Consider the following 25,548-nt stretch of genomic DNA (forward strand, 5'->3'; position numbering starts at 1 on the left):
CCTTTTTGTTTTTTTTCCTACTTTTTTTTTTTTTTTTTTTTTTTTTTTTTTTTTTTTTTTTTTGACGCGACAAATTTTATGCTATTGAAACCAATCTATAAGCTCTCAGCATCCCCATCTTCATCCATGTCTATACATATCCAGCTAGGCCACGCAATCTCCTCTCTCAATATTCCACGTATCTGCTCCATTAGGAACTTCTCAACCTTGCCGACATTCCTCAACACATTATTTTCAACTTCACCAATCTCACTCTCTATTCTAATTTTTTTTATAACATCAATACGCTCTTTACTGTGTGGGTCATGAAAGTAATAATCGACAATGTTTCCTCCCGGGGTGGATGCATTTGATGCAGGACCAGTGACATCAAAATCGTCATTCACGTCACATAAAAATGATATAAAGATTGAGTTGTTGAGGTGGGCAATAGTAGCAATGGAATGAACTACCAAATCAGTAACATGAAGCTTGATGGGTAATGAGATAAACTTTGGCGATGGATAGTTTACAAGCAAAGTTACCAACAAATCAATGTGCATATCTCCCTTGTAGTTAATCTCCACAATGAATTGAATATCGTTTACACTGGTCTTAGAAGTTTTGGCATCTGACTTGCTTAATATTTTGGGAACAACTTTGGATGACAAATTGTTGGGGTTTAGTATATGTGTAGGCGTTTCTGTGCCAGTGCCACTAGCAGTTGCATTCACTGAGCCAAGAATTCCACTCACTCCATACGGGTGCAAGACTGATTGAAAGGACTCCTTGGACGCGAGGATGGGTGGACGAGCAGGTATTGAGCCGTGCAGCTCTTTAGAGTGATGTAGTTTCGAGGGGTGCTCTTCTGAAGTGTCTAAAAATGAGATACCCTCTGATATGGTTGATAGTTTGTCGTTGGGATATTCATTACCTTCTTCGTCATCGTCATCATCGTCATCGTCGTCTTCGTCATCGTCGTCGTCGTCCTCCTCCTCCTCCTCATCATCATCGTCATCTTCATCATTCTTTTCATGCTCATTACCCAAAAAAGAAGATTCAGTATCTCCTTTTGGGTCATCGTCTTCAGATGCATAGAAATCTGGAAATGGATCGCCAATGTGTCGTATGATAACTTCCGGTGGTATATCTCCTAAACTAAACTCCACAACTTGTAAATTGGAAATATAAGACGGTAAGGTTATATTCTGAAGTTGATCATGAAGGAACTCCTTGATGGAATTGCTAATGCCGGGATCGTTCTTCAAATTATCCCAATTGATATCGAAAGACATGTGTGCTAAGGGAGTGTAACAAAGAGTACAGAAAGTTTATCAACGCTACCAAAAGTTTTTGTGGGAAACTTGCATTGCTTATTTTTACAGAAATGCTCTATATAATGTCTGCTAGAGCTAGTTCCAAGTGCTGTAGGTCAAAGTAGTCAGTGCTGTCAATTCGTGGCACCTCAATGCACTGGACTCCGCGGGAATTCAACAAATCAACATCAACTTCAATTTTCAGGTCTGACATATATATCAAGTGTGTAACCACTTTATTCCAAGAGAGTTGACCCGAGCACAAGTTTTGGTTTCTCAAGGAGTACTCGGTGGATTCAACAATAACCCTTATGAAATCGAACGCGGTCATTCCAAACGTTTCCCGGTCAAGACATCCGTTCAATAGCAATATTTTATTTTTGCATTTGCCAGTGGTGATTGCTTTGCCCACTCCTTTCAACACCAACACAGGCACAATACTCGTCATTAACGATCCAATGGAGAAAATTAGCGTATCGCTACTGCCAATGGTTGAAGTGACTCTATTATTTGCTGTAGGACATATCTCTTCCCCGTAAGGTGAAACGTAGAATATCCGTTTTATTGGCGAAAGCAAAGGTTCGATGGACTCCAGTTTGTTGAAATGCAATTGTGACTTTTTCAACTCCGGGTGGGTATATTGTGGAACATTTCCCGATTCTTCTTCTTCGGAATCAGAGAATGTTGACACGCTTGACTCTATGCTCAAGCTTCGACTACGATGATGATGATGATGATGATGTTGTTGTTGTTGTTGCTGCTGCTTACTTATCTCTACTTCATTGATGGGAATATCCGCACCCGAGAAGTAGTTTGTTCTTACTGCATCATCTGACGGGGTGGGTGGCCGAGTTTTGTGTATGGGAGGTGGATATTCTTGCGACGTTGATGGATGTGATATCTGCGACTGGCCAGTTATGATCAAGCCATTTTCCAACAAGGCACTTATGTGGTAGGTGAAGTTTGTGTTTATGCATGGCAAGACTTGAATGTTGGAAGATATATCAGTCAATTTGCAGAAAAGTTCGATGGAGGAATCCAATGACCCAATGAATAAACGGACACCTGTTAGAAACATATTGCCCACGCTTGCCAACTCATACCTAAATTGTCGGTTCGTTGAGTGGTGAATTCTTGATCTTTTCAATAGCTCAACGTGGAGATGTACAAAAAAGCTTCGAAAGATTTCCTTTGTGCTCGAGCTTATTGGTGCCCACAACTCGTGAGTGCCTTCGACAATTTCGTTCCATTGACGCTTGGCAATTTGAGGATCCAGTGATAATCTAAATGTGAGTAAATGCTTGATGTTGTCTTGATGTGGTGGGATCAACCTTGTCAACCTAGACCGAATGTCACCTATTGCTGGCCCACCGATAACACGAATCAATTCCGACGTGGAGCCTCCATTGTCTGAGATTGGCAATATATACGACGTCTTATTACTTTTCGATAAGTTGGAGAACAAGGGTGTTAATTCATTGGTGGCAGTTCCACCAGATATTACCGTGATTTTTGGCATAACGTATGACTGGGATTGAAATTGTATGTTGTCGTTCGACACGTTGTTGTTTTAACACAGTGTCAAACTCCGCGAAGCGCAATTAAGCGCCGTACCTGCAACGGATGCGAAAAGCTGCTACCACTTCACAACAAAAGGTACACTCTGTGTGGAAATTACACGAAAGTAGACCCCCCCCCCACCCCTCCATCGATAGTCATTTAAAAGGTGTCCAGACATGGTAGGCTATTTTGCATAAGAGTTGTTGTTTTTTTATCTTTTGTGTACGCACCTCATACCTTTCCTCTTGCAATCACATCCCCTTTTATGCGCATCTCGTTCTGGCCTGAAGTTTACGCTGGAGACATGAGAACTTTTAGGCTAATTAATAAAATTGGCCAGTGCACTACCAAGAGAAAATTTTTTTCTCATCCAACCCTCAGAGTAAACTCCAGTCCAAAAATTTTTTTTTTTTTTTTTTTCACTTTTCACTTTTCACTTTTCACTTTTCAATATCCCCCTTTCTACTTTGTTCAACAGCAACAGCAACACATTTTCTACACTTATAATGTCTGATCAAGAAGTTTTAGTTTTGAGAGGTACCTTAGAAGGTCACAATGGATGGGTCACTTCATTGGCCACCACCCCAGTCCACCCAGACTTGTTATTGTCTGGTTCAAGAGACAAGACCTTGATCAAATGGAAATTGACCGGTGGTGACGACAACCAATACGGTGTCCCACAAAAGTCATTCAAGGGTCACTCGCACATTGTTCAAGACGTCACTATCAGTGCTGATGGTGCTTATGCTTTGTCTGCTTCTTGGGACAAAACCTTGAGATTGTGGGACTTGGAATCTGGTAAAACCACTAGATTTGTTGGTCACAAGGGTGATGTCTTGTCTGTCTCAATTGCCAAGAACTCCAGACAAATTGTCTCTGCTTCAAGAGACAAGACCGTTAAGGTTTGGAACACCATTGGTGAATGTATGGCTACTTTGACTGGTCACAACGACTGGGTCTCAGCTGTAAGAATCTCACCTTCCGGCAACAACTCATTGGTTATCTCCGCTTCATGGGATAAGACTGTTAAGGTATGTTTTCTTTTTTTTTTTTTTCCTTTTCCGACCAATTTCAAGTGATGATTATCCTATATTTGCTACTTCAGACGTTGCACTAGCATCGAATGAGACATATCTTTATCACCAAGATCTCTGATTGAAATCTGGGTCAACACTTTTCAAAAAGTTATACTAACAAACTCTATAGTCATGGGATTTGACCGACTACTCCACCAACGCTGACTTCATTGGTCACACCGGTTACATTTCATGTATCACTTTGTCTCCAGATGGATCATTGTGTGCTTCTGCCGGTAAGGATGGTGTCATCATCTTGTGGGACTTGAACTCAAACAAGACTTTGTACACCTTGGACGCCAAGGCTGAAGTTCACGCTTTGGCTTTCTCACCAAACAGATACTGGTTGGCTGCTGCCACCACCACCGGTATCAAGATCTTTAAGTTGCAAGAAAGATCCTTGTTGGATGAATTGAAACCAGAATTTGCTATTGGTGCTAACGCCAAGGACCCAGAAGCCATCTCATTGGCTTGGTCAGCTGATGGTCAAAACTTGTTTGCTGGTTACACTGATAACCTCATCAGAGTCTGGCAAGTTATGACCCCATCTGCTTAAGCAAAAGTTGGGAACATCTTGCGTTTTTTTTTTTTGTAATATAGAGATTTTACGGAAAGGGAAGTATCTATTATGATAGTATATACATTTTCAGGTTTAGCGTTGTTACTCTATCAAGTAGATTTTTCCACTGGCACTTCCTCCAACGGCCCAGTTTTGCGTAGGATGTAAGGTGCAAACGGCGGGAACAGCACCAATTTGGTCGTTCAAATGGGCCAATATATTTCCCTTTTGGTCGTAAACGTCCATGCCACGATTCATGTTTGCAATTATAAACTTTTGCATGCCATCTTGTGGATTTTCTTGCCATCTGGATTTCAATATTGAGACCCAACGTCCTGTTTGGCAGTTGTGTCTGATTTTGTTTACAGGATGGAGATTGTTTGGTAAAGTGATCTCTTCGGAGTTTTCCCTTTTGATAGCCTTGTAATCGGGCATGTAGTCGGACTTCCAGCTGGTGATTTTAGGATCTTCGTTGTAGTTAAATATGCATATCTGATCATCGTAACCATTACACACCAAATGGTTGTCAACGTTCCAATCAATACAGGACACAGATAAGCGAGAGTTGTAGTTGCCGTACATGTGAGGACTTTTCCAGTCGTCAAATTCAGAATACACCAGCTGTCCAATCTTTCTCAAATCCCAGATTCGGAGTGTTCTATCCAACGAAGCTGTAGCGATTTGGTAGGAATTGTTTGGATTAATAGCGAAACCACCAATTTTCTTATCATGCAATCGAAGGTACTCGATACTACCTTTTGGTTTCGTTCGGATATCGTGTTTGCAGAATAAACCATCAAGTGTGGTCATGAACATTAAACTGGGGTCATTGCGCGTTAGGTTGAGGTCGCTGACGCCCAAAGAGGAGCCTTCATCACTCAAATAAATGGCTTCTGACGTTGACAATTTGTTCAAATCAAGTGACCTAACGCTGCCATCGTAGGACGCCGAGTACAATTTATGCAACTCGTTTGCAGGGGTTAATACTTTGGAAACATTCTTTCCATGTGGGCGTATAATTGTAGTTGTAGGATCTTCTGAACCTGAAGCGTCTGGCGCCCAAATTCCCAAGTTACCGTTGGTGTCACCAGCGGCAATTACACGATCCGTGGTGGCAGGGTGAAACATCATGGCAGTAATTCTATAATGAGCCAACTTGACATCCAAGGGATCAAATCTCTGGAAAATACGTTTCGAATCGAACTCTTTTCTTTTGGACGCAATCGAAGCGTCTTCATTCACGCCGGTTTGCTTGATCTGCTCGTAAAAGTCACCAGCAGAGAACTTGCCTCCAAGTGATTGGAGCAATTGCAATGTTCCATTTTCTTGCGTGAGCACATCCTTGTCAACCTTTTTCTCTTCATCTTGGTGCTTATTACTCCTCACTTTATCTTCAAACAACATGTCGCCACTTTTACGATCGGTAATCAAATCGATCAAATGGAAATCTCCAAAAAGTTTGGTTCTCTTCAATGCTTCATATTCTCTCTTTCGGCGTTCCTTTTCTTCCTCTTCCTCTCGTACCCTTGCTGCCTCCTCGGGGTTCTCTAGTTCTGATTGGATACCAGCAAGGCGCCGTGACCTTCTTGATGGCTCAACCTCTTTTCTCTTTGCTTCGGCTTTTGGCTTTACAACTTTTCTCTTTCTGATAGGTTGAGGAGAATTTGACTTTTCAATGTCACGAGAAATACCGCTGGAAATAGCATCGAGGTCTAATTTCGACAATAGCTCTTTATTCCTTCTGATATTTTCCTGCCTTTTCTTCTCCAAAGTCGAAAGTGCCATTTCTTCAGAGTTTACGTTGATTGATGTAAGAGAGAGAGAGAGAGAGAGATGTCAATCAATTCAAAATGAGACACGTCTGCACAATGAATTTTACGTGCTACCAATTTACTGAAAAGAAACGGATATCAAACTATCTGACGGTGTCAGCATACAAGTACAAACTTCCACAAACAACCACTGGTGACTTGTCACATTTGTTCTCCTTTAAATAATCAAATACATCACTGACGTACGCATATTCGGATACAATTTTCACCTGACAGTAAGATTTTGCTACGTCAGCAATGTTTTCCACCAGTTCGCACTTTATCCACGGCATCTGTTCTGGCTGGTAAAACAATGCTGGTATCACAGTATCATTCTTCCGAAGAATATGCTTTAGCAAGTTGTTCAACTTTTTTCCTTTCGTGATTCCCACAATAAATGTTATGTTTCCGTTTGGAAATGCCGACCTCAAGTACTTTCCAAGCGCTACTGCTGCATCTTCGTTGTGTGCACCATCTATTAGTACCTCTCCCAAGCCAGGGACTTGGATAGATTCCAACCTTCCCGGCCAGTATGTGTTTTTAATTCCCGCAATAATTTGATCTCTTGTGAATGTGTAGTGTTTCCGAAGCGAATTAATAATACGAAGAGCAACTGCAAGGTTGTTTAGTTGATACTCTCCAAGTAATGGGCTGAACTGTAGCAATTCCACGTCAGTTCTATCGGGATTTACAATCTCAAGCTCACAATCGAGAGACTTGGCTTTGTCTCTGATTACATTCAACACTGACTCTTGATTCAGTCCATCGGCAAAGCAAGGAATACCCGGCTTCAAAATACCTGCTTTTTCGAGTGCAATTTGTTCAATTGTATCCCCTAACAAGCCCTCGTGATCCATTCCGATTTTTGTAATTCCCGTAGCCACCACACCACCTTCGCCTTTAAATTGTTCCAACACATTTGTCGCATCCAATCTCCCTCCAACCCCTACTTCAATCAACGCCATCTCAACCTTTTCCAATTCAAATATTTTAAATGCAGTTACGGTCAATATCTCAAACTCGGTGCATTTTAGTTGCAACTCTTTATCCACTCTTAAAACACTCTCATTAACCAAATCAAATTGGGACCGCAGGTACGTCTTATTGTCTATTGTTATGCAGTCATTCAATTCAACCATATGGGGAGATGTAAACTTTCCATTGCGTAGTCGATGTTGTGTCAAAATTGATGATATATAGGCTAACGTAGATCCTTTTCCATTTGTACCAGCGACGTGTATCGACTTGTACTTCAAATGAGGGTTGTTGAAGTGCGACAATAGTCTCGCAACACGCGAAAGCCCTAGGTCTATGGGCATTGGACTCTGGACAAGTAGGATAGAGGGGACTATTCCTTCTTCTTCTTCTTCTTCTTCTTCTTTTTTAGGAGGGGAAAAAATTATATTCACCTCGTCGTTGTTTAGCTCAACTCTATGAATACCAAAAACCATGTCCACCTCAAACAAACCTGAAAACTACATCCAAGAAAGATTAGATGCTTTGTCAGAAATAGATTTCAAGATTGTATCTCTCCTTGAAAACTTTTCTTCATTTTTTGAAACATACACCAATAAAGATAAAGATCAATTCATCAATGGAACCAAACAAATTTTCGACACATTGAGTAAAGTGGCCATAGACCTACGGAAGGAGGTGAAGCATTTGGATGATAACATTGGGGTATATAATAAGAACAAGGATGGGATTATGATACTTCCAATCAATGTTGATCAAAAGAACGGGGAGTTGGGGAAGCTAAAGTTGAATGCAGAATTGAGAGAATTGTCGGGATTGCTACATCTAGGGGAGGGTGACTCTGAGACTTCCAAAGACAATGCTAATGAGGATTTGAAGGATACACAGACCTCGAAAGAGGAAAATGACCTTCCTAGTAGAGAATTACCCGAGGTTGGAGAGGAAGATCTACAAAATCAAGACATTGACATGACAGATTAAAACACGCCCTATAATTCTTCTAAATATCCTTGTTGAATCAACCTTTCAACGTCACTTTTCCTGACATAAAACTGTGAGTCTTTGATCAAGTTGAATGATCCATATTCAGTCGTGACATCCCCACCATCTTTCAAACATCTCACATCAATGAAAATATCGGTTGGTGGCTCCAAATCACCCGTCAAGTCCAAATATTCACCAAACTTCAGTTTGTAATTAGTTATTAGATTTTGATAGTTTTTGTAGAAATCTTGCTCAAAATGGTTCAAGTTATTCAAATCGAGTTGTGTAGTGTAATTGGGGATGGTTTTCGATTGTGGAAGAAGGGCCCTACTGTTTGGCAAAGACGCCGTGCTCGAGGATGATGTGCCAGTTGTTGATGAGGCAGACTGGTCCACTGACTCTGCTGGATCGATGTTCAACCACGCAAATTCAATGAGCTTATCACTTCGTAACTTTTCGTATGCTAATAGGCATCGCTTATTCCTCCTCATAGATAAATGGGTCACAAACGTCTGACATTGGTTAATCTTGTAGTCTTCTTCCTTCTGGGTAGGGCTTCCCTCGTCCTGGTTATCTCTGAGGTTGTCTCCAACTGTTGACAAGTATTCGGCATCTCGGTTCAAATCATTAATCTCCTTTACTATGTCTTTGACTAACTCAGCTTGATATATAGGGACACTGGGCAAATTTGAAAACCTCTTTGCATCTGCTACGAGCTTATTGGCTTGGTCTCCATACATTCTATGGCTTCACCTCTCCCGTGTGGATTGGATTGGATTTGGACTGTTAACTCAGAAAAATGATTGATATACGCGTCCTGTCGCTACCAAGTGATCTCACCTATTTGGGCACGATGACTCTTCCTCACTCTTACTTACAAAGATCAGACACTTTAGACTCTTCTCTTGACCACTGCATTTGAGTTGAAACTGAAAGCATCTGTGATTTTGTTTTAATGGGCATCAGTACAAAAGTTGATATTGATTCAATTTTGCAACAATTTGTGGGAAAAAAAAAAAAATGTGGCGCTAGATTGCAAACGACATAAAGCTGACAACTCTGAACTCATTTATGTGTGAGAATAGATAGGATGGAAGAGAGACTATGTCTGTTATCGACCTTTCGACATATCTTTTTAGGGGCGGATTGACCTCGTTAAAGCGTTGAAGCATTCATCAGGCTTCAAGATTTCCAAAATGAGCTGCATCAAAAAGGGTAAAAAGTCACTGTTCATATCAGCTCACTCACCTGAGAGCCCTCTACAAACTGGAGACAAGAATAGAGAGTCGAGAGTTGTCATTATATAGTCTACAATATATGACTTCTCTTTCTTGTCCTTTGTTCAACTCTCCCCACTTTGTCCCACAAAAAGACAGAAAAGGAAAAACAAAAAAAAAAAAAAAAGTATTATGGCCAATACGCAGTGAAATCAACAGTTATCAAAATTGAGGCTCTGATAACCAAACAATTGATACCTTCAAACACTATCTTTACTTTCTCGGTGGAAGGGCTTATTTTTCCATTGACAACGCAATTGGTGTACACCCAGTCTCAAAAAAAATACACAAACCAATTAGAATTGCTTTCAATACGTGAATTCCGGAAACCCAGGGGAAATTACTTTGCTCAAACTCAATTTCGAATACCAGATCGATCAGTTATCAAAATGAGTGCTGTCGAGAATGATCCTCTTGCAAATGGCAGAGAAGCGATTCCTGAGTCTAAATTCCCAAGCTCAAAGACCAGACTCAACGATAATCAAGATAGTCAGACCCTAACAGATGAATTCCACCCTGCTGCATATTGCTTCATCTCTGAACAAAAGGTGCATTTTAGACCTATTGGTGAGGATTCCGACGAAGAAGATGGAAATAAGATATCAGATACTTTTCGAAACACGCCTTTATTGAAGTATGATGCTGATTATTTGCCAGATAAGCTATACTTGAAGAATAAGAATTTCCTTTATTCTTTAAACAATCCGTCTGTCTCAGACGCAGAAACAGACACAAATGCGAATCAGACTTTATCAAACGGCCACAACTTATTGTCTCCTTCAGCGGGCTCTTCACTAGACACTGAGCCCTCACCAACGTCAAGGTCGCCATCGCCTAGTCCGGTGGGGGTGGACAACCACGTGTCCAAAAAGACATGCTTATACTTTCCCAAATATGTTGTCAATCTTGCTGAAAACCTTGAAACCGACTTTACTCAGTTGAAGCGGTTGATAATGAGAGTCTTCCCGGAATGGAAAGACACCAACAAGCTCGAACTCAAACAACTTACTGGAGGCATAACCAATATGCTTCTTTCATGTACCTACAACAACGAGATGACTGTTTTGATCAGGGTGTATGGGCATGGTACAAATTTGATCATTGACAGGCACAGAGAGTTTATTTCGCATTTGATCCTCAACTCTATCGATTTAGCCCCTTTTGTTTATGCGAGATTCAAAAATGGACTCATCTATGGGTACCTTTCGGGAAGATCATTGAAGCCAGAGGAGTTGAGTAACGAGGTCTTGTTTCCTCTAATTGCGCAACAATTGGGAAACTGGCACAAGTCGTTAAATTACAAGTTGATCGAGGAAGGGATTGATAAAATACGAACATTGAGGGTAGGTTCAAGAAGAAATTCCACGAGCAAAAAGAGACAAGCTCAAAAGAAGCGATTCATTTCCAACATTTGGGAATTGATCGATGACTGGATTGAAATTGTCCCAGTCAATGCCGAGTTGATTTCCTCATTCCAACACAATTTGAAAGAGGATGTGAACGAGGGAAATTTGAAAGAAGTGATCAAGAAGGAATTTCACTGGTTGAAAGCTGTACTTGAAGCGGTGAATTCACCGATTGTATCTTGTCATTGTGATTTGTTATCGGGTAATGTAATTGTACCGGACAATTACAACTCCCAAGTTTCAACCAAACAACCACTACCGCCAGTTCAACAAAATCCAATAAAGTTTATTGACTATGAGTATATGCTTCCTGCACCCAGGGCATTTGACATTGCCAACCATTTGGCTGAGTGGCAAGGTTTCGACTGCAACCGAAATGCCATCCCCAACCCTTCCACTTCCAACCCTGTTATCGTCAAATGGTGTGAAAGTTATCTCAGCACATACAGCACCAAGTCAACCGAGATTGACTCTTTGATCAATGAAGTATCGATGTTCTACGGGCTACCAGGGTTCTATTGGGGCATTTGGGCCATGATTCAAAGCGAGCTTTCAAATATTGATTTTGATTATGCCGATTACGGAAAATTGAGATTGCAAGAGTACTGGGACTGGAAGGTTGCAAATAAGGAGCGAATCGAATCTTTGCAATATGGAAAAAAACTAGTAACTTATATAGACTAACGAACCTTACTTCATTATCACCTTCTCAAATCAACTATTGCCGAATGGGACGTTCTTGATGCAACTAAAATGCACCAGCTGTGTCCTTTGGAAGCTTCTTTGACCAAACTACTGTAGATGTTCATGGCAAAACTCTTTGGTAAATTGTTTGAGCTAAAGAGTACTTTTCTTACCCATTCTTCTTGTTGATGAATTGAAGTTATGCCAATCATATCAACGACTTCGTCTCGAATGTCGAAAGTAAGTACGGGACCCTGAGCTAACTTTTGCACAACCTGAGAGCCCACTGTTTTAGCATTTGTCTCTACTTCCCATTTCTCCCTCTTGTTATTCTTTCTACCACGTGGCGCTTCGTTATTAACCACTATGATTTTTTGATTCAAATCGATTGCATCCAATTGCTCAATGGGCAGAGTATCAAAATCAGATTGTTTGGCTTCCGAAGTGGCCTCTTCTTCGATCTCATCCTCATTACTTCCTAGCTCTTCCCTCAAGTAATGAACTAACTCGTCGTAGCTGTCTAAATCGACATCCTTACCCGAAACCACATTCTTCACCTTGAGCGGCTTGAAGTTTGAGGACTTTCTCGCTTTTCTTGCAAGTTGTTGACCCTGTCTTACCAACACTATCCAGGAAGCACCAATCACTGAGGCCTCATGTAGCAAGTCATCTAGAGATCTAGCGGCAACAAGATCGGCACTGATACCATTCAGCCACAATTTGCCCAAGATTTCGTATCCACACAAATCAACAAACTCTTGTTGCGTGGAGCTCACCAAGACATCGCAACGACTTCCTTTCCATTTTGTGAAATCATTTTTGACAAACTTTCGTGATATGATACTTTTCATCAATGCAAACAAAAACGATGTCGACAACGTGAAGCCCACACAATGCAACTTGTTAGGTTTGAATGAATGGGAACCAGTGACGGAGACGTCAGTGAAGGACCTAACCAAAGCATCGAATCTGCCTCCAGTGATGAGACGGCTATACCTTTTCGACTTGTCACCTTTAAAGACGGCTTGAAACATTATTCCATGGCGATAGTACCGGTTATCGTAATTGTACAACGGATTGAATAAAATCTCCGACTTCTTCCCAAACTGATTGAGGATTCCTTGGACCTTGGATAGAAAGGCAAATGACTTCTCCACTTTCATCAACTGTGTAGAATCAATCATTAATTTTTGCAACTTCTGCCTAGCTTCGTGCAAAGAGCAAGTGAAATTAAAGTTCAGTAAAAGATCCTCAATAACAGTGCGTGGTACTTGAAACTCCTCCCGAAGGTACTTTTTGACATCATCAACCGATTTATCAATTCCCAATTGCGATAAAACTGCAAAGACCCCCCATTTGACTTGTTCATCCAATTTGGTGTTTCCAAACACAAAGGACACAACAGCATCAAGAATATCGTAATGATTGATGAAAATGATTTTGCGAGCAGGGATTTGGGGTGCCAAATGCAACACTTCGTCAGCAATTTTCAAACACTCAGCATCATTGGCAACAACTTCTCGATCTGAGTTACTACTAATATTGAAATTCATTGCACTGTACTTTTCAGGCATTCCTATCCCTCGCAAACTAGGCCGATAAACGAAATCATGACGATAGAATTTGGGTACGTTGACCTCGTTTTTGCTAACAAATCGTGCAACAGGTACTACCAAGTCGTAAGGTAGAGTTACTACTGAACCGCCCCTATCAAGAAATTCATACACTTGGTTCTTTGGTTGAGTTGGCACGCGAGGCAATATCAAATTAATGTTTTGATTTTCAACGGCACCATGCCTGTGGAAAAGATTCGTTATCTCTTGCACGATTTTGTTGAATAAAAGATAGTCACTGGCTGAGCTACTTGTGGTCTCTCTGTTACTGTCAAATAACAAATCCTTCGCCAATGAATACTGCTGATTGAATAATGCTTCTCGCACTTGTTGCTGCCACGGCGACGCCGGATCAGCCAAAGACTTCAAAGCCTCTCGGATCACCTGATCCTGATGCTCGACTGGCAATTGGCCACTCTGTAAAAGCTCAGTAGCTCCAGGCCTCGCTTTTGGATTTGGATCTAGTAACTGATGAACAATTTGTTTTTCCTGTCCGCTTTTCCAATTCTCAGGGTATTCACGCTGTCTCAACTTATTGAGAGTTAAAGCCCTTTCCATACCCGTTGATAAGGAATAGCACATTTCAAAGAATATCACACCCAATGAAAACAAGTCAACTTTTTCATCGTAATGCCCTGAGGACACCTCTGGTGCAGTATAGAAAACGGTCCCCACCACAGTTGATAAGTCACCATTCTTACTGGTTACAGCATCAACTTTTTCGGATATTTGTTCAGTGATAGGGACCGCTGATAAGAACTGCGAATTCTTTGCCAACCCAAAATCTCCAACCTTTATATTGTTAGATTTGTCAATGAAAATGTTCATGGGTTTCAAGTCCCTATGGATAAAACCTTCGCTGTGAATGTATGAAACTGCCTCCAACAACTGTCGAAATAGTCTCCAGTATTCATTAGGATTATTGGGAAGTCCTTGTTCTATAAGGTTCAACAATGTATTATTTTCACAAAACTCCATCTGTATGTAGAGGATTGATCTGGGATACACGGTTTGAGTCGCTTTTTTCTCAGTTGAAACCGTGCTCGCCCCTTGCGGCCAATGACCCCGCTCGCTAGAAATGCTGGCACTTTCCTGGCTTATGGACTCTGCCTCAGTCGAGTGCGCAAATTCAAAAACATCTTCCGAAGTATTACTATGTGGTTGTAAAGAGCCATCGTCAAAGTCAATTCTGGGATCGAATGAGTTTGATATGTAATCCACTTGAAATGAGCTAGTGCGATGCGCCAATAATGATGATGATCGATTAATGTAGCTCAAATCAGATTCATCTTCAGTCTCAGACACCTCATCACTGGATCCGGAATCTACTTCAGAAATGGGCACGGGCACAATTTTGCCTTCGTCTTGGGCTTTGGTATTTTCACCCAACTCCTCAACCCAAGTTCCATAATACCTCACAATGTACTGATGGTTTAGCCGAGCCAAAGATAAAACCTCACTCAACAACGAATCAAGTTTGTTTGCTCTGTGCTTGATCTTTTTTATTGCGTAGAAAGTACCCTCCATCCGGTTTCTGGCTTTCACTACATCACCAAAACCTCCTTTACCAAGTCTACCAATTTCTTCAAAATCTCTTTCGTACCGACTGTTGCCTCTAGATTCCAGACCAAGGGAGACCCCCGAACTGTTGTAAACTTGAGAGCCGCGAACATCACCGGGTACTCGGACCGAGTCGTATCTTGTCACTCTGTTATTTGCGACATTGTCCGTTCCCAGAAATCCATAATTACTTTGCTTTTTCAAAACAGGCCCATCTCGCAAAAACTTCACCGCATTTAGTTCCAAAAGTGTAGGTCTTTTCGAATACTTTGGTTGCAACAACTTTGTCAACAAGTCATAGATCTGCTCACCGTATTCACCACCGTCAAACTTTGCTTTTTCGAAAAACTTTTTAAAGAATTCATCTGGGGTGGGGAACTCTTTTACCAAGGCATCTTTTCCAATCACAAGTCGTAGGACTAGTACACCCAAGTCCCAGACATCTGACTTTTGGTTATAAATTCCCGTTTGCTTGACTTCAGGAGGGGTCCATGAGTCTGGGTTTCTGTTTCTATCTTTACGAAATTTATCGCTTCCAGCATTTGGATGCGTCTCCACCATCCTTAAGAGTCTATAGCCATAGGAAGGGTGTGCCAACTTTATTATTCTCCCATTTTCATTGCCAAAAGAATTGGCAGTGGATGAATCTGTGAATGCATTGCCTTGAATTGCACGATCTTGCTCAAGTAGAAAGATTGTGAATGGGTTGATTTGCTTATGAATAAGACCAGAATTGTGCAATTGTTCCAAGACAGGGATCAAGTCCATGAGCCATATTCTCGCTATTGCTAAACTGAGATGCCCCTTTGATGGCATTATTTCAAACAACGACTCCGAAACAAAAGAAAACTCTGTTAGTAAGCGGACTTTCCATCCATTTTGCTTATCTATTTGAAATCCAATCAATTTGACAATGTGGGGATTATTCAAGTTGACACAAGATTGCAACTCTTTTTCCAAGTCTTGAACTTCACTCTTGCCTGCATCTTGTTGCCAATACTGGTTGTTGAGATCAATTTCAGTTAGGAGATAATTGAGTTCATGGCCCTGTTTGTCCGCTTCGGCTCTAATATGATCACTCACATAGGGTTTTACAATGAATTGTTTACCAATTGAGCTGAACAAACTTCTCTTGGTATATCTAATAAACCCTTGAACTGCTTTGAACCGATACCTTCGTCTGGTGTGAGGCAAATAATCTTCCAACTCGTTATCGAATATGAAATAATTATCCTTATCATTGGGTATTGGTGCCACCTCAACTTCCTCCTCCTCCTCCTCCTCCTCAACTTCTTCGTCCAATTCAGTCTTGATTTGCTGTATCTGTTTACTGAGCTCTGCGCTTCTTTTTAAAGAGGCAGACTCTAGCTCCTGTTGCTGTTTCGCTTCAAGTTCTTCCAACGCCTTGCGTTCGTTTCGGAGTCTTTCCTCCCTCTCCTCTTCTAAAGATAGCACTTTCATCGTAACAGCCTGAATGTCATCTAAGATAAACTTCAGTTCTGATATAATGGCGAATGAAACTTCCTCATGTTTGTACTCCTTGATTAGCTCTTCGGACTTTTGCTTTAATCGAGCTACGTGGGCCCTTAGTAGATTTTGCGGGTTGAGGAACTTGACTTTTGGTGATGACAATGGATATGTAGGCGTGAACTCTATGTCTAAAGTGATCGACACTGTTGGATTGTCAGTATTCTCCGATGATGAAAGAAACACCTGGAAATGAGGGTTGGGCTTCTTATTCCATATTAGCTCCTTTGGTGTGATGTCTTTGAAGATGTCGCCATATATTGACTCAATGCTATTCAATTCGTCCTGCTGCCTACTTTCCAATTCCAGTGATATAGATACCTCTTTCATAAGTTGGCAGTTTCGGTTGTAAATAAATGATCAGCTATCGTTGTATTATGATGATGATGATGATGATAAGAAGAGAGAGAAATCGCGTTTTTTTTTATTTTTTTATGTAAGATACTTTAGTGCTTTCCCTATTCCATTGCGCAGAAACCGATTAGGACTTTTCTAGCAAATGCCCTTGGTTGACCATATTGACAATGGACCGGATACAATTAGAATCCTTTTAACTACAGACAACCATGTTGGGTGCTTTGAAAATGATCCCATAAGAGGTGATGACGGATGGAAGACGTTTGATGAGATTACGCGAATTGCAAAGGACAAGGATGTAGATATGTTGGTACAAGGAGGTGATTTATTTCATATCAACAAGCCGACCAAGAAGTCAATGTATTACGTTATGAAATCATTGAGGGCCAATTGCATGGGAAGTAAAGCTTGTCAGTTGGAGTTGTTGAGTGACCCTTCAACAACAATGTTTAACGGAGTAGATGAGGTCAATTATGAGGATCCGAACTTGAACATATCGATACCGGTGTTTGCTATTAGTGGTAACCATGATGATGCCACCGGTGATGGCTTGCTTCTGGCTCTTGATGTCTTGGCTGTCTCGGGTCTAGTTAACTATTTCGGGAAAGTTAAAGACTCGGAATCGATTACTGTGAAGCCTATACTTTTTGAAAAGGGAGACACTAAACTCGCATTGTATGGTATGTCGAATGTCAGGGACGAACGGCTACATCGGCTCTTTCGAGACGCGAAAGTCAAGTTCGAGAGACCGGGAATTGACACAAACAAGTGGTTCAATTTCTTTGTCATACATCAGAACCACGCAATGCACACTTTTACGTCATGCATACCGGAGAATTTCTTGCCTCATTTTCTCGACTTTGTACTTTGGGGTCACGAACATGAATGTATACCGTATCCTCTGCACAATCCAGAAACATCGTTTGATGTGTTGCAAGCAGGATCGTCGATTGCAACATCCCTATCTGAGGGCGAAGTACCCGATAAAAAGGTGTTTATAATAAGCATAAAGGGCCGTGATTATTCTTTGGAGCCGATTGAGTTGAAAACTGTAAGGCCCTTTGTGTTGAGAGAGATTGTGCTTCTGAAGACCGATTTGGTTGCTGGTGTTGCAAGCAAAGCAGACGTCATTGCCTTTTTGACAAGTGAAGTTGAGAAAGCTATTGAAGTAGCAAAAAACTCTTACTTGCAAAGTCACCCAGAAATGAGTGCCTCCAATGGTGCTAAACAAGGTCATGATGATTTACAAATTCCATTACCGCTAATTCGTCTTAGAGTAGAGTACAGTGGAGGATACGAAATCGAAAATGTGCGGAGATTTTCCAATCAATTTGTGGGGAGAATTGCCAATGTGAATGATGTTGTTCAATTTTACAAAAAGAAATCTCAACAAGCGCCGGATATCTTGCGAAAGAAGACCAAATTTAGTGATGAAATGGTTGATGAAAGTTTAGGCGAAAAGAGCACAACAGAATTGGCTCTTCAGGATATTGTGAGCGATTTTTTAAAGCAAACGCAATTGACATTGATTCCAGAAGCCGGAATAAATGAAGCAGTGAAGAAGTATGTGGAGAATGATGACAAATACAGCCTTAATCAGTACATCAATTCCGAGATTAAAAAGGAGACCAAAATGCTACTCAGTGTGGATATTGATGATCAAGAGTTTCTCGGGATTGAGGATGAGAAACACACCAGAAACGCTTTCAAACAAATTCTACTACAGTTGAAAGAAGGAACGTATGCTCAATTGAACTTAGAAGCCGAGAATGCAACAGCAAAGAGCTCAACGACAAAGGGCAAAAGTAAAACTGCATCGAAAAGCAACGAGATTGTGTTGGATTCCAGTGACTCTGATAGTGAATTGCATGATGCCCCCACATCAAGATCACCTCACGCTAGATCTGTTCTGCATCCAGATACGTATGCCGAGGATGAAAATGAAATACTCACTAGTGAAGACGAATACTATCCCGAACCGCCGAAAACAAGAGCGACTAGGGGAGGCAGACGGGGTCGAGGAAGAGGAAAAAAATAAGCAAAAAAAAAAGAAAAAGAAAAAGGAAAAGAAAAATATCAATGTATGTACAGCTTTGCTTGGTATCCTTATACAGATGTAGCCTCTTTTATCAACTCATCGACATTGAAGCTGGTACTTCCATCGTTGAATTCCTTCAACAACTTGGTCATTTGCGGGAACTTTCCACTGTAGAATCTTTGCAAGTTGACAGCAAGTAACTGAGCCTCATCCATCGATAAGCCTCCTTCCTTTTCACTCACTCCATTCATCAATACGAGATCTTTATCTTGGCTGAACTCTTGATGGAATATAAGTGTTGTATGAGGTCTGGCAAATTCCTTATTTAACTTGTACTCAGCTAACGTGGTAAACATGCAATGTATGGTGTTTGGGCCGACAAATGCCCATTGCACAAATTCAAGTTCGTATCCATCATTGTGTGGCTTGGGCAATGGCAAGACAAAGTTGGGAAACCTATAAGCGTTTGCGTAAATGTCGGCGAATTGCCTTTTATCTAACGTTGCATGCAAAGCTCTTTCCTTATTTAGAAATCTGTGTTTCCAAATCATCTTTATATCATCTACTGGCAACCCTCTGGCCTTGTCGACATCTATAAAATCATTAAGCACCTTGAATGGAAGCTTTTCTTTCTTCTCATCTATCTTGCGGACATTGATGACACTACCATCGGTGCTTTTCTCCTTTTGCTGCTTTTCCCATTCTAAAATCTGCTTCAATGGATCTTCTGCGCCTAGTTCAATCTTTGTTTTCTCAATTTTGTCTTTAAACTTTTCCTTAAGCTGGTTCAAGTCATTGATGCCCAACTCTTTTGCTTTTTGCTCCAATTGTTTTTTATACTTGTTCAACACTTCAGCATTGATGGATTTCTCTTGTGCAAATTGTTTTTCCAATGCTTTTGGTGATTCTTGAGCGGATTTCTTCAACACGTTTGCCTTTTCGGTTGCTGCATCTTTCGCCTTGTCATATTGCTCCTTTATACCTTTGACTTCTTTCTGAGCATCACCTTTCAAGGAAGAGTTGAATCGGATCCCAATTATGCGCGAGATGTGTGATTGAGGTTTGATTGCATGTGTTGTCCTGAGAAGCATGGTGGGAAGGTCTGTGGTGGTGGGAATTCAGGGCAAGTAACGAGACTAGTCAGTTTGTAGTGCTAAATAGTAGCAACTAATATACCTTTAGCTTATAAGGGCAAGAAATGTTCTTATGGAAAACTTTCGAATTCTGCAGCAGTTTGGTATCGGCAAAATTTTTTTTTTTTCTTTGCTCGGCTCCGTCCTTTTTTTTTTTTTTTTCTTTTTTTGTTTTTTTTTGCAATCTATCAATGAAGAAGAAGAGATTGGTGGGGTGTGGAAGTGTGTCCCCAGGAGTGAAGGACACTTTACAGATGTTTTTAAAATAAATAATAGCAATTTGACTAACTAAATAGACTACTCCTTCTTGTTTTTAATCACCTCGTTATCTGGTGTTTCAAGATCCAAAATCTTCTCTTGCTTTGGAGTATCTTCCTCAGCAGTTTGTCCCGAAGAATGTGCCAAGTTTGGTGGAATCTTTTCAAATTCCAATACCTGCTCCTTAATTTTATCTCCTTGACTTTCAATGTAGTCTTTAAGATTAAAATTTTCATCTCTGATAAATCCCAAATGGTCAGCAATCAAGTGTCTGCTTTTGCATTTGGGACATTGAATCAACACAGTACCATGCTCGTAAGCTTGCTTGGACATGTTGTGAGCAGACCTTTCATCACACACGTTACAGGTGAACTCAATCAACAACTCCCCTTTTCCATTGGCATCGGGCTGAGTGGAAGAGCTGTAGTTTGCCGCAAAGACCCTTGTGGGGGAAATAACAGCAACTCTTGGCACGGAAACAAGTGAACGGGCGACAATTGGAAATTGTCTTTTGGGAATTCTTCTTGCACATAAACGAATTGACCTGGAAAGCATCTTATTCTTGCTAGGTGTTTAATAAGTGGTGAAACTAGTGAAGAAAAAACAGAGATGGTGTAGCAAGTGTGGAAAATTTCAGGGACAGAAAAGTAGTACACCGCTTTTTAAATGCGGAATGACATTATTCGCAATTTTTTTTTTTTTTTTTTTTTTTTCTGGCGCTTGATCGCCCCCCCCCCCCATCTCTCTTTCTCATCACAATCGTACAGCAAGCAAAATCACCGTGGTCCTGACAATTGGTTGCATTTTGCCGAACTAATCAATGACTGATAAGTCAACACACCCACACCCTCACACGTGAATTTTCAACAATTACATCTGTCTTTCTTTTATGTCCACCACTAAAGTTCCAACTGCAGTACGACGATTGATCGATCTTTACAACATCATTTCTCGTAAACAAAACTCATTGTATGCAGAGGAAGTCGAATCCTTTCTCCATAATACATCTGATCTGAGTCTACGAAATAAGCGATGGTCATTGCTAAATAAAAACGCAAGAAAAGGTCTCGACTTTAAGGTTGATAGAAATAGAGAACGACGGTTGTTTCAAGATCCCATACAATTTGGTCCCAATGAGCTCAAGGAAACAAAGTATTTATTTAAGGACCAGTCCAAGTTTAAGAAAACGAAGGGAGTACTACCTGGTTTGCCCGTAGTTGAAAAGAGTACCAGTGTTTACAATGCCGATATAGAGTCTACCATTAGTGCTTACTTTGACCCACTGACGTCGCTCCTGATGCATAAGCTGCATCAGAACAGTTTCAAGTTTTATTTGCAAAGGTTGATGGGTGCCCCAATCATGATCATATTCAAACAAAAATGTGACTTGCTTTCCCAAACATCAATGGACCAATGGAACCAGCCCTATTTTGAGATGAGGAAGAGAGTACTGACAGAAAATGAAAAGAATAAGGGGCAGAGATTGCCACCGTTTGAATTGACAAAATTGACCCACCCTGATACATTCTCGTTAGCTTTAAAGAGCGACACATTCATGAGAAGAAAGGGCCAAAACTTTGAGCAATTGGTGAAATCTCAACCTTGGAACGAGGTAGAGAAAGTTGATGACAAATTGGCTATAATGTTGAAGCAAGAGCAGAATGTTTGCATATTGACAAGACTGGATCTGCATGAAGTTTCTAAGGATGACTTCGCTCTCAATACAGCTATAGATGAAACAATGCAAATTACAAAAAAGAGCACGTTCTCTTCAAACATCATTGACAACTTTCCGTACACGTTAATATTCAACAGGTTCTATTTACTCAACTTACTCAACTTAGATGCAGATGTATCCTCATTTGAGTCGTTATGGACAACCACTGAATTGGAAATTGTGGGTGCTAGATTGGCCCTTCATGACCCAGCAGTTAGGTCATTATTGCAAACGCTTGCCACCACCGTGGATCTTCATCATGCTTCCAGCTATGAGGAAATTTTGAGGCTAGCGAAGCTAGCGAAGCCGGAGGAGACCGGCTCACACGGGTTGAATGGCGTCATACAAACATTGGCTTCAAATGGGTTGACCAACACCACTTATAATGAGGCGACCAATGCACTCTATCTAACCAAGAGCAAATAAAGTAACAGTGCAATGTATTGAATGTATACAATCAATAGTTGTAGTCAAAGCTGTTGTTAATAGTAATTGATGTATGATAAGCGGACGAAAAATTCAAAATCAACATCAATTGGAAACCGCCCCACACACACACACACACACTACAACAACAGTATCTCTCTCTCCACTAGCCAACAGCATGATTCCTCAATCGAGAATCCACAATTACATTAAGCTATTGGTAGCTCTAATATCGCTACTTATCCTATGTTCGTTATTCACCCGTCACAAGTCCACCACCACGCCCAATGACAAACTAACCAGCCCAGTTGACGAAATCAACTATTTACAAGCAGCCCAAGAAAACAAGGCAGCCAAACTAGCTGGACATAGTCCACTGGCATCTCATCTCGATACTAGGGATATCGATCAATCAATTCTTCAACAAATGGATAGCAAAATCAAGCAATGTCCCGATTACGTCACTTATTCCCAACATCGTCATGCACCATATTCCAAAGGTGTGCAACATTACCCATACATGCGCCCAGCTCCGAAGTGCCGGACGTTTGTATCCCAAGCGGTCGAGTCAGTGATAGACGAGTTGAAAACTAGGATAGCCGATTCTGATTTGGCAAGATTGGTGGAGAATTGTTTGCCCAATACATTAGACACTACTATACTATGGCACAAGGTGAATAATGATGGGGGTAAGCAGAATCCGCTCAGAAAGCCATTTCTTCCACAATCGTTTATCGTAACGGGTGACATTCATGCCGAGTGGCTCAGAGATGCAGCACGCCAATTATCGGTGTACCAGCCTTTAGTTAGACACGATGACAAGCTCAGACAGTTGATTCTTGGAGCTATCAATACACAAGCTTACTACGTCAACAACTCCCCATATTGCAACGCGTTCCACCCGCCACCGACTTCAAAAGTCAAGCCTGGCAATACGGCATTTGACAACGTGTACCCTAGACCTGATTGGAGACAAGTATTCGAATGCAAGTATGAAATTGACTCGCTAGCTTCATTTTTGACATTGACTAATGAATATTACCAGAACTCCGGCGGTGACACCTCGTTCCTCAATGATTATTGGTTCATGGCATATGAAAAGCTCTTGATTGTATTGAGAAGAGAGAGCGAACCTTCGTTTGATGAAGCCTCAGGACAGGCATTGCCATTCTACTACTCTTTCCAAAGAGATACCAACATAGGATCAGAGACTTTACCATTGGGAGGCGTGGGGAACCCCGTCAATTTCGGTACGGGGTTGATAAGAAGCGCGTTTAGACCTAGCGATGATGCTACAATTTTGCAATTTTTCATTCCTGGTAATATACACATGTTGACTGAATTGATTAATCTTCGGAAAAATTTCCTTAATGAGGAAGTTTTGTCTAATCGAATGAATGCCGAAATCGAGGTGTTTATCAAAAAGACTGATTATTTCATCAAGGGTTTGACTTCAGGAATCGAAAAGTTTGGTATTGTAAACCATCCCATCTATGGTAAAGTGTATGCTTATGAAGTTGACGGATATGGTAGTGCTACATTCATGGATGATGCAAACATCCCATCCCTTTTATCCATTCCCGATTTAGGATACACCGACAAGACCGACCAAGTGTATCAAAACACGAGAAAAATGATCTTGACAAAGGAGGGCAATCCTTACTACTTGAAGGGGTTCCATTTCGAAGGTATTGGTGGACCGCACATTGGTATCAAGAACGCTTGGCCGATGTCATTGTTGATGAGAATGAGAACTACTGACGACGATGAGGAAATTATCAATAGTCTACACTTGATCATGAACAATACTGCCGGATCCGGTCTCATGCACGAAAGTGTCAATGTAAATTCAAAACATGGTGCTTCATACACCAGATCTTGGTTTGCGTGGTGTAATTCCGAATTTGGAAAGACCATTTTACACTTGGCGGAAAAGAAACCACATTTGATATTCAAAGAAGAATGGAAAGCACAACCATTCAAAGTAGACGATGTGTTTAGAGGTGTGTAAAAAGAAATACATGCACCATTATAGACCTCGAGCCACTCCCTATCCCCGCTATTGAGTTCTATTGATGTAATTAGCAATGTTTTCTGCAGTTTGCGACGACACTGGCTTTCCTCTAGCTTCCATTGCTTGTTGATATCTAGCTTGCAAGTCAGCATCCTTAGTTGCATCCAACTCCGATTGACGGTCTTCGGCAAAAGTATATTCCCGTGATGGGTTACCCAACTGGTCCCCATCTTCTTCTTCCTCATCAGGCAATACTTCTCCTTGTAGTTCCTCATCCACATCCTCATCATCATCAAAGTCGGATAAAACTTCGCCATCCTGGCCGTCCTTCTTCTTCTTCTTCTTCTTATCCTTCATATCCATATCCTTCATCAATTTATTCAAAGATTTCGTTTGTCTCTTTTTCTCATCCTCTTCCTTCTTTTTCAATATCCGTTCTCTTTCGGCCTTGTAGAACTCATTATACTCATCAACTTTATTATCCACAGCATTCATAAACTCATCAAACCCCTGACCAGTGTATGAACTCACTCCGACCACGTCTAGATTAGAATAAAACTCTTCCAACATTAGCGACATTGAATTCACCAAACTGCTCATGTATCCACTGCCTTGCTCTTCGTTCTGTTGTTGATCCTTTTGCACCGCCATTTGGAAATTCTCAAAATCGCTCATCCATTCCTTGGCAAAGTCACAGCTTTGTACATCGGTCTTGTTGAACACCACAATCATGGGGAGTTTGGTCTTGTACAATATGGAACAGGCGTAAAGCATATTTGACATGAACGTAGTAGGACTGGTTGTTCTTGGAGTATCAACAATATAAGCAATTACAGTAGGGTACGATGACGCGAAAGCTTCAGTTATGATTGACCCACTAGCACTCCATATGAAACATTCGATTTGTCCAGGTGTATCAATAATCACATTGGATATCTTATCTTGCTTCTTATCAACCAACTTGATGACTTGATCAATCTTGGTGGAGAATAAGTTCAACGAGGTTACAATGGCACCATTTGGACCCAAGTTGTATTCCTCCATCACTTTTTTATACTTTATTGAGTCCCTTATGTCGATATTGGCACCAAATGGGACTTTGAGCACCGCGGGATCCAAATTGATGACATATGGAATTTGTTTCTTTGAGTGGATGTGAGAGTTCAATCTCTGCATGAATGTGGTTTTACCTGAACCAGCCATACCAATGCAGAATATGACTGGCTTGGGTTTAGCATCTGCAGAGGAGTCTGTGGTTTGAGTGGCACTGGACATGCT

General features: G+C 41.0%; 15 protein-coding genes across 15 annotated transcripts; 6 read left to right on the top strand and 9 right to left on the bottom strand. All coding sequences in view use genetic code 12, as the record gives it.

The window, feature by feature from the left end:
• Window positions 1-95: 95 nt before the first annotated feature.
• Window positions 96-1,274, bottom strand: KGF57_003470 (ERMES complex subunit; the record flags this gene model as incomplete). The annotated part of the gene is made up of 1 exon (XM_051752892.1): window positions 96-1,274. One exon carries the CDS (start codon window positions 1,272-1,274, stop codon window positions 96-98), a length of 1,179 nt encoding a protein of 392 aa, XP_051607966.1.
• A 97-nt stretch (window positions 1,275-1,371) lies between these two features.
• On the bottom strand, window positions 1,372-2,814 carry KGF57_003471 (uncharacterized protein; the record flags this gene model as incomplete). The annotated part of the gene is made up of 1 exon (XM_051752893.1): window positions 1,372-2,814. One exon carries the CDS (start codon window positions 2,812-2,814, stop codon window positions 1,372-1,374), a length of 1,443 nt encoding a protein of 480 aa, XP_051607967.1.
• Window positions 2,815-3,361: 547 nt separating this feature from the next.
• Window positions 3,362-4,487, top strand: ASC1 (40S ribosomal protein RACK1; the record flags this gene model as incomplete). The annotated part of the gene is made up of 2 exons (XM_051752894.1): window positions 3,362-3,886; window positions 4,062-4,487. The coding sequence occupies 2 exons, from the start codon at window positions 3,362-3,364 to the stop codon at window positions 4,485-4,487; spliced, it is 951 nt and encodes a 316-aa protein (XP_051607968.1).
• A 105-nt stretch (window positions 4,488-4,592) lies between these two features.
• KGF57_003473 (uncharacterized protein) lies at window positions 4,593-6,275 on the bottom strand (the record flags this gene model as incomplete). Its single annotated transcript, XM_051752895.1, has 1 exon — window positions 4,593-6,275. One exon carries the CDS (start codon window positions 6,273-6,275, stop codon window positions 4,593-4,595), a length of 1,683 nt encoding a protein of 560 aa, XP_051607969.1.
• Window positions 6,276-6,405: 130 nt separating this feature from the next.
• KGF57_003474 (dihydrofolate synthase) lies at window positions 6,406-7,620 on the bottom strand (the record flags this gene model as incomplete). The annotated part of the gene is made up of 1 exon (XM_051752896.1): window positions 6,406-7,620. The coding sequence occupies one exon, from the start codon at window positions 7,618-7,620 to the stop codon at window positions 6,406-6,408; it is 1,215 nt and encodes a 404-aa protein (XP_051607970.1).
• A 130-nt stretch (window positions 7,621-7,750) lies between these two features.
• Window positions 7,751-8,257, top strand: MED11 (Med11p; the record flags this gene model as incomplete). The annotated part of the gene is made up of 1 exon (XM_051752897.1): window positions 7,751-8,257. One exon carries the CDS (start codon window positions 7,751-7,753, stop codon window positions 8,255-8,257), a length of 507 nt encoding a protein of 168 aa, XP_051607971.1.
• Window positions 8,258-8,265: 8 nt separating this feature from the next.
• Window positions 8,266-9,223, bottom strand: PSF1 (DNA replication protein; the record flags this gene model as incomplete). Its single annotated transcript, XM_051752898.1, has 2 exons — window positions 8,266-9,001; window positions 9,135-9,223. The coding sequence occupies 2 exons, from the start codon at window positions 9,221-9,223 to the stop codon at window positions 8,266-8,268; spliced, it is 825 nt and encodes a 274-aa protein (XP_051607972.1).
• Window positions 9,224-9,926: 703 nt separating this feature from the next.
• Window positions 9,927-11,627, top strand: KGF57_003477 (uncharacterized protein; the record flags this gene model as incomplete). Its single annotated transcript, XM_051752899.1, has 1 exon — window positions 9,927-11,627. One exon carries the CDS (start codon window positions 9,927-9,929, stop codon window positions 11,625-11,627), a length of 1,701 nt encoding a protein of 566 aa, XP_051607973.1.
• Window positions 11,628-11,644: 17 nt separating this feature from the next.
• Window positions 11,645-16,657, bottom strand: GCN2 (serine/threonine-protein kinase; the record flags this gene model as incomplete). The annotated part of the gene is made up of 1 exon (XM_051752901.1): window positions 11,645-16,657. The coding sequence occupies one exon, from the start codon at window positions 16,655-16,657 to the stop codon at window positions 11,645-11,647; it is 5,013 nt and encodes a 1,670-aa protein (XP_051607974.1).
• Window positions 16,658-16,826: 169 nt separating this feature from the next.
• MRE11 (MRX complex nuclease subunit) lies at window positions 16,827-18,722 on the top strand (the record flags this gene model as incomplete). Its single annotated transcript, XM_051752902.1, has 1 exon — window positions 16,827-18,722. One exon carries the CDS (start codon window positions 16,827-16,829, stop codon window positions 18,720-18,722), a length of 1,896 nt encoding a protein of 631 aa, XP_051607975.1.
• Window positions 18,723-18,790: 68 nt separating this feature from the next.
• On the bottom strand, window positions 18,791-19,813 carry KGF57_003480 (uncharacterized protein; the record flags this gene model as incomplete). Its single annotated transcript, XM_051752903.1, has 1 exon — window positions 18,791-19,813. One exon carries the CDS (start codon window positions 19,811-19,813, stop codon window positions 18,791-18,793), a length of 1,023 nt encoding a protein of 340 aa, XP_051607976.1.
• A 339-nt stretch (window positions 19,814-20,152) lies between these two features.
• On the bottom strand, window positions 20,153-20,668 carry KGF57_003481 (uncharacterized protein; the record flags this gene model as incomplete). Its single annotated transcript, XM_051752904.1, has 1 exon — window positions 20,153-20,668. The coding sequence occupies one exon, from the start codon at window positions 20,666-20,668 to the stop codon at window positions 20,153-20,155; it is 516 nt and encodes a 171-aa protein (XP_051607977.1).
• A 334-nt stretch (window positions 20,669-21,002) lies between these two features.
• On the top strand, window positions 21,003-22,256 carry KGF57_003482 (uncharacterized protein; the record flags this gene model as incomplete). The annotated part of the gene is made up of 1 exon (XM_051752905.1): window positions 21,003-22,256. The coding sequence occupies one exon, from the start codon at window positions 21,003-21,005 to the stop codon at window positions 22,254-22,256; it is 1,254 nt and encodes a 417-aa protein (XP_051607978.1).
• A 178-nt stretch (window positions 22,257-22,434) lies between these two features.
• KGF57_003483 (uncharacterized protein) lies at window positions 22,435-24,267 on the top strand (the record flags this gene model as incomplete). The annotated part of the gene is made up of 1 exon (XM_051752906.1): window positions 22,435-24,267. The coding sequence occupies one exon, from the start codon at window positions 22,435-22,437 to the stop codon at window positions 24,265-24,267; it is 1,833 nt and encodes a 610-aa protein (XP_051607979.1).
• A 48-nt stretch (window positions 24,268-24,315) lies between these two features.
• On the bottom strand, window positions 24,316-25,545 carry KGF57_003484 (GTPase; the record flags this gene model as incomplete). Its single annotated transcript, XM_051752907.1, has 1 exon — window positions 24,316-25,545. One exon carries the CDS (start codon window positions 25,543-25,545, stop codon window positions 24,316-24,318), a length of 1,230 nt encoding a protein of 409 aa, XP_051607980.1.
• Between the last annotated feature and the right edge of the window lie 3 nt (window positions 25,546-25,548).

This window comes from Candida theae (genome assembly GCF_024610275.1).
Source record: "Candida theae strain CBS 12239 chromosome Unknown scaffold9, whole genome shotgun sequence".
In the NCBI taxonomy this organism is placed as follows: domain Eukaryota; kingdom Fungi; phylum Ascomycota; class Pichiomycetes; order Serinales; family Debaryomycetaceae; genus Lodderomyces; species Lodderomyces theae.